We start from the raw sequence: 7,368 nt of genomic DNA, 5'->3' as shown, positions 1-7,368 counted from the left end.
GGTACAATGCAATACAACAAATCATTGATACAAAATAATTCACAAATGCTTTCAGTATTTATGTTACTAATATTAAAATGTGTTTAATATAATAATCAGTGCAGAAAAGATCAGCATTTATGTTGAAATATTTCAAAAGAAATTGTGTTTTTTTCCTTGATTGAAATGAGGTGGTAATTGCATTTCTTCCTTTTCTTTATATATTTATTCATCATAAATATGTCTATCTGCCTCATACATGAAAACAAGAAACTGATTGAATGTAAAACCTGCAAATTGAAATGTTATGTTATCAGTTACTCTATTAATCAGTATATATCAGTAAGAAGTACTGCTGTACCAGTTCGTACTATCAGAAATAAATACTGCGGTACTGATTATTATTATCATCAGTAATACTTTGTGCATTTCAAATCAACATTCACCTATTTCCTGCTTCGTCCTTTCAAAGGCAGTGACCTCAAACCAGTGACTGGCAGTCCTCCCAGAGAGACCACTGGGATGTTTGGTGCTCACCGCAGACCGAGCACCAGCTCCGAGCGAGAGCTGGACTGGCCAGAGGCCGAGCCCTGCTCCCATGATGCCCTGGGGGGCAGTGAACTGGGCGGCTCCAGCTGCTCCATGTGTTCTGACAAGTTTAAGAGCAGCAGCAGCCATTTGTCATCAGAGGATTCCTACCAGCCCGGAACTGGAGGTACATGTTATCTGCTCGAAGGGGAGGAGCAGCTGATTCAGTTCAACAGAAAATACCATGAGACAGATAATTCATTAACAACACAGTCATATCTTGATTTGTTCACCAGATGACACTTTCAGAGATTTTCACTTCATACTGAGAATCTAACATCTTTCTTTTGACCTTTTCCTCCTCTGCTCCCCCCACGTCACCCTCACCAGACGACTGTGCAGCTCTCCTGCTCTCCTGTCTGCACTGTCGTTTCCACGAGTTAATGGCCCTGCTGCCGGCTACCTGCGAGAGGGCAGTGAGCCGCTGTTTTCCCTCGTACAATTACATCATGGCGGCCAGCGAGTGGGATGAGCAGGGACAGGGCTGCTGCGGCCGCAAGCTGGAGCTGGACTGTAACTTCTTTGATTCCTGTAAGGACGCAGGCGACCTGGTGGAGTTTGCCATGGAGATATCAGAGGTGTGCTATCGGTGAAGCCATCACCTCTGACCTGCACCATGAGTTCCCCTCCAAATAACAGCACCACATTGTACATTTATTTAAAATCATACTGCACAGCTGATATTCACTTTACTCTCCCATCTTTCCCATGCTGCATATCCACTATAGAGTCAGACTCAATAGAGATCACACCTCCTCCAAGGCCCAAGAGAGAGAATTACATTTAAATCGGCTAGATCCAGGTTTTTGTTTAGATCTGCAGCAAATTGCACAAACTCGTAAATATCGTTCCTCTAAATACAAAACAAATATTGTGAGGGTGTCACGTTGGACTTTGTTATTTCAGGAGATTCATCCATCAAAATCATAATTAGTTGCAGTCCTATGCAAAATATCCCCAAATGAGCTATTTATACCTGACTCATAATAATCTTATGTAATAGTATAACTGTCAGGACATGTTTCTGCATGATTGAGTTGTTTTGCATTTCACTGACTATGCTTTCAGAGTTGTACTTGTTTTTAGGAAACGTAGTATTTTTTACAGTGTGGTATTAATACTTTTCCTGACTGGTGGATTTGTTTCTGTGTGCGTGTGAGAGAACCGGCACTTCACCAAAAAGTTAATTTTAAAAGGTACAGGTTACTTAAGTCAGCTGTAACGTGTGATTAGATATGCATATCATCCCCCCCCCCCCTCGGCCACACTTTCTCCGCTGACCTTTTACATGTACACTATCCACCGCACGTTGCTCTACGAAGTAGGCTGAGGACATTTGGCCGAGCCGGGGGTTTCAGGGACCATGCTTTCCCCTAACGACTGCAGCCTCTCACCACAGACCAGGTTCGATCTGGTCCAGGTGAACGGTGCCTGGACCCGACAGACAGAGCAGTGGCAGGGGGCCGAGGGAAAGTTGAGTCAAGCTAAAATGTGAGTACTGAGTTTAAAGGGATTCAGGTCACGTATTTAAATGATTAGTGTGATTTGACATGAGCTCTGATTCTGGATTGTAAATGTTTATTGGCAAATTCATTATTATTATGAATAATTATATAATAAAACTACATTTATAATTTGTCCGGGCTCATTTTTCCACTGTATGCTTCTTGGTCACATGTTCAGATTTCATAAGCTGGGGGAGGTCGAGTAATTTTCTATTTCAGGCTGAGGTCACTTACGTGTACAACAGCTGTGGGAACAGCAGATCTATAGAGTAAAATATTATCTTCAAATATCGAGTTTCACTATGAAAACCTTTTCCTTATGGACAGATTTGGTGTTTTCACATGAGAGATCAGTGATTTTCTTTTTGTTTTTCCCCTCTGTGTTTGTTTGAGGAGGCCAGGGTTCTTTCATAGATTGATATTCACCAGTCAGGATTCAGCAAACGTTTGAATAGACAACAATCACTATACATCTTCATCCCTCAGAATCAAGTGTTCCATATGTTGTAAGTTTTTAATGTTTCCAGTTTGTCTCCTGTGGATTGTTCTTGCAAAACCTCAAAAGTTATTTTAAGATTTAATAATTTCTTCATTACTCACAAAAGGAAATTGGGTGCCTCCCAGAGGCCTGGACATGTGCATTGAATGCACTTAGTTGAGACACTCACACTGATTGGACGTATGAGTGCAAAGGCTCATGGGACTTTTAAGTACTCTAGTTAAATGTAGCTGGTTTAGTCTTAATTTAATAACGTTCTGACCTGGTTCATGTTTATGTGTTCAGTTTTCACAGCATACTTTAATAGTGCCTTAATATGGTCATGTTTATTAAAATGTATTATAAAATCTGCAGTCAAATTAAGCTGTTGAATAAATGTATTCGGGTAGAGAGCATGAATAAATAATATCAATAAATGGAAATAATGTAGTAAAGGTACCTCATATCTGACTCAGTTACTTTCCACCACTTGTATGATAGTTTTGTGTGATCAACAACAAAACACAGAATCAAACTTTGAACCAATTTTTCTTTTTCCTTTTGTTGCTTTATTGTAAATTACCTTCAGCTATGAGAAGAAGTCGGAAAACGGAGTCTCCTGGACAGTGATCAGCCCGATCGTGTTCACCTACAGAGTCATTCAGTGCCAAAACCTACTGGATCCCAGAAATGACACTTTGCTGTGGGGTCATTTAGGAGGGGAAGAGCTAAGAGCGGCCGTAGGAAACTCCAAACCTGTGAAACGATTTATCGTCATCGATGAAACCGTTGATCGTCTGTACGGCTCTCGGGTGGTCGGTTACTTTGAGTCCAGGGACGTCGTGTTTAAGATCCTCCCTCTGCCCACCACTGAGGAGAACAAGTGCATGGAGTTGGTGACCAGGATCCTGGAGGAGGTTCATGAGTTTGGTCTCGACCGGCGCTCCGAGCCAATCATAGCCATCGGCGGTGGGGTCTGTCTGGACGTGGTGGGCCTGGCGGCTTCTCTATACCGCCGGAGGACTCCGTACATCCGTGTGCCGACCACCGTTCTGGCTTACGTGGACGCCAGCGTGGGGGCAAAGACAGGGGTCAACTTCGCCGGCGGGAAAAACAAGCTGGGAAGTTACATCCCGCCGGTGGCAACGTTCTTAGATCGCTTGTTTTTCCAAACTCTTCCGATGCGTCAGATCAGCAATGGGATGGCAGAGATGTTAAAGGTTATTGTTGCATCATCGTTGAGGATTGAAATGAGTGATTTTACCGATGGTCTTGCATGTGGAGACCAGGTGTGTCAAACTAACCTCCTGATAACTGATGTGAAATCCACAGTCACTAGCCTCTGTCACATTCTAGATTTTGAAGCCTTTGTGTCAATAACTTTATTCCACTTGAGAAATATATCCAATATCAAATCAACCTGGTCTTTTACTGACCGAGAGGACCTTATTCACGGATCAATCAATCAATCAATCAATCAATCAATCAATCAATCAATCAATCAATCAATCAATCAATCAATTTTGTTGATGATGCCCATACTCGAAATTCACAAGGTCTCTCATTGGAATAAAACATAGAAAGCAGAGCACGTTAACAAATTAACAACTGAAGACAGTGTCTGATGTAAGTGAAGCAGTATCTTAAATTTAGAAGTATTTATACAAGAAGAAAGTCTGACAGAGATGAAGGATGCAATAAAGACATTATTATGATAACGCAATTGCCAAAAATATTATACATGGGCAGAAATAATGAATATCTAAGAAATCAAGGTATTCATAACCCATAGTCGCCTGGGGAAGAAGTCAGCAACCTGTATCGATGACACATTTACGTGATGAAGAGGAGGAGGAGGAAAGAGAAGCTCCAGGTCTGTTTTTAGATCATTGTTCAAAACATATTTTTATAGGAAACACTTTCAATGCCTGATTTTCTAACCGGTTTTAATGGATGTTGTTTGTTTTGACTGTTTTGTTTTCCTGTTTTCTTTTGTGTGGTTTTGTTTTGAGGCATTTTGTGAGGCACTTTGTTTTAAATTATACATAAAGATGCTGAGGTGCTATAGAGATAAAGTTTGTATATCATTATTATTATCATAACCATTTTTCAAATCCAAGCAATTGTTTGCAGAATAACTTCCTGATTCTTAGGCCGATAGTTGCTGTTGTTGCTGGAATGGAGGGGAAATACAAATGCTGAGGATATAATTATGTTGTTCTGCACGGTCGTTCCTCTGCAAACAGAAACCAACTTTCTTATTGTTTCACTTCCATTTGTTTCCATTTGACCTCAGATGGCCCTGATGAAGCACCTGGGCCTGTTCCAGCTGCTGGAGGCCGAGGGCCGGAGGCTGCTGGACACCAAGCTGCAGTCGGACAGCTCCAACAGCTCCGGACACGAAGACAGTGCCGCGGAATCCACCCGGATCGCCATAGAAACAATGCTGGAGGAGCTGGCTCCCAACTTATGGGAGGATGATTTGGACCGGCTGGTGGATTTTGGTCACCTCATCAGCCCCGAATTAGAAATGGTCAAACAGTAGCTTCTGTTATGTTTCTGTTCTTTTTATTACCTGGACTGGTCTGGATTGAGAATGGTACAAATCTCTGTTATTTCTGACAGAGAGTTTTACCAGCACTGCTTCATGGGGAGGCGGTCAACATCGACATGTCCTTCATGGTGTATGTGGCCCACCAGAGGGGGCTGCTGACAGCAGATGAGAAGCACCGCATCATCCGGTGCATGCTGGGACTGGAGCTGCCTGTGTGGCACCAGGACTTCACCTTGGCCCTGATACACAAATCCCTGAAGGAGCGTTTGAGGCACTCTGCCGGTTCTCTGAGGATTCCTCTTCCCACAGGACTGGGACAAGCAGGTAGAATAACAAACCATCAAACCCGTCTGACAACAATCTGCTGCCCAGAGTAAAATACTAACCAAACAAAATGTATCTCTGAGATCAAAGATGTTAATAAACACTTTTCTGATTTTGACAGAAATCTTCCACGACATGATTGAGGAGAATGTCCTCAGCCAAGCCTACGAGAAGTGGACCAATGAGCTCGCTCCCTCTGGGACATGTTGAAATACATCCACCTGTTTAGCATCTATGAGCAATGAGTGCTATTAATGTATCTGCCTCATTGCTAATGATTCATAAGAGAACCCACACGTCTTTCTCTGGAGGTTTTATGAACATATGCTGCCCGGACAGTAAAACATACTGGAAATAATATGAAATATATCCCTGTAAAAAATGCAATTGTTGATCAATCAATACTTAAAAATGTGCTTATATCTACTTTATAGTGTGTTTTAAAGTTAGTACAACAAAGAACCACCTACATTGACAAAAATCATCTTAAGTCTACTTTGGTCCGTGGCCCATCCACTAACAGGGAGGAGGGAGGGTTAGCTTAACGTTTTGGGCGCTGTCATGTCTCCCATCTTAAAAAAAAACAGTCAACGGTTATAATTGCTTGGTGCGAAAGATGCTCAAGCGCTGTGGAAGAAAAACACAAGCTCCATCAACCTTCAAATAAAACTTTTAATATTTTTCACGACATCGTTTCCACATCGAGTACCAACGAGTTTGAGTTCACTAATCTGAAACAGTAACATTTGCTACATTCATCTCATATAAACTGTAACAATAAGAACAGTAGCATCATCAGCCGAGAACGTGTTTGCATGAGCCACAGGGATGAGAACGAGCACAGGTCCGACATAAGATAACATGGTTCTTCATTAGTGGTTTACCCATAATGTTTTTACCATCATAATAATGAACAGTTGGGATATTCATGGAGAAATCAGTCATATAGCGAAGGCTTTGAATAATCTGCCGTCACTATGTGTGTCACGCTGATGTTAAGTCACATTTCAGGGTTTGGATGATTTATCAGTTTGCATTAGATCAAAAGCTGATCTGGGTTCAGTCAAAGGGCAAAGTTACAGGTCTGGGTGTGTTGCAGTGTTAAGGCTAGGTACCTGGGACTGATGTGAATCAACATGTCTCCTGAGCTTTCAGGTTCATCAGTGCTGCCTGCGTCCGATGTGACAACACAAAGATTGTTATCACGTGACCGCAGATCAACATTAAGATAATTTGATGAAGACGCCTGAAAGCTCAGGGATTAGTAACTAAGTGGATCTCCAGTTGAGATTATTTCTTCCACTCTCACACTGTTTGATTGCCATCATGTTGTATTGCTTCTTTTTTTTTTAATTACGAAGCAGAAACACAGAAACAAAGGTGCTTCAGCTCAGCGGTTTGTATCTGTTCATGTCTTTTATATAAACTTTGATTTTTGGCAACACATTTTTTGGCAGTTATCACCTTGAACTACATTCGTACTAGTCTCAAAATGAATATTCAGTACAACTTTGGAAACAAAAACAACACTTTCTTCAGAGTAGAGCTTGACCTTCACAAGGAAAACACAAAATGCACAAACAAAAATATAAAGAGCTCCAAATGTTTCTGTATTGAGCTGAGAGGAGATTGTGAAATAAAGAATCATAAAGTAAAAGATTAATTGAAATGATGTCCTTGTGCCAATTGTAAATGTTTTTACAATAAATCCAGAGAGATGAGACTGAACCAAATTTCTAATCAGTTATCTGGACACTTAAAATTATTATGTTGCAGTTTAAAAAATATTTTTTAACTTCAAGCATTGCTCTGACATGTTGTTTCACCATTCCTATTTACATATCTACGGTTTCCCCTGATCTAAAGCTTTCATGACAATATGATGTGAAATAAAAACAGACGTTTTGAAAAGGCACTTTAAAATATACATTTCTTTACTA

General features: G+C 41.1%; 1 protein-coding gene across 1 annotated transcript; it reads left to right on the top strand.

Annotated features, from left to right (window-relative positions):
- The first annotated feature begins 1,930 nt into the window (after window positions 1-1,930).
- On the top strand, window positions 1,931-5,638 carry LOC133004673 (2-epi-5-epi-valiolone synthase-like). Its single transcript, XM_061074145.1, has 5 exons — window positions 1,931-2,058; window positions 3,140-3,770; window positions 4,847-5,083; window positions 5,176-5,428; window positions 5,550-5,638. Exons 1-5 carry the CDS (start codon window positions 1,931-1,933, stop codon window positions 5,636-5,638), a joined length of 1,338 nt encoding a protein of 445 aa, XP_060930128.1.
- The last annotated feature ends 1,730 nt before the right edge of the window (window positions 5,639-7,368 follow it).

The sequence above is a fragment of the Limanda limanda genome, chromosome 7 (assembly GCF_963576545.1).
Source record: "Limanda limanda chromosome 7, fLimLim1.1, whole genome shotgun sequence".
Lineage (NCBI taxonomy): Eukaryota > Metazoa > Chordata > Actinopteri > Pleuronectiformes > Pleuronectidae > Limanda > Limanda limanda.
Note: the sequence above shows the minus strand (reverse complement) of the source record. Positions and strands in the feature narration are given on the sequence as shown.

Coding starts and splice junctions, on each gene's coding strand:
- LOC133004673 (XM_061074145.1), top strand. CDS start 1,931: ATGCTTTCCCCTAACGACTGCAGCCTCTCACCACAGACCAGGTTCGAT. Junction 3,771..4,846: donor GGATGGCAGAGATGTTAAAG/GTTATTGTTGCA, acceptor ATTTGACCTCAG/ATGGCCCTGATGAAGCACCT. Junction 5,429..5,549: donor CACAGGACTGGGACAAGCAG/GTAGAATAACAA, acceptor TGATTTTGACAG/AAATCTTCCACGACATGATT.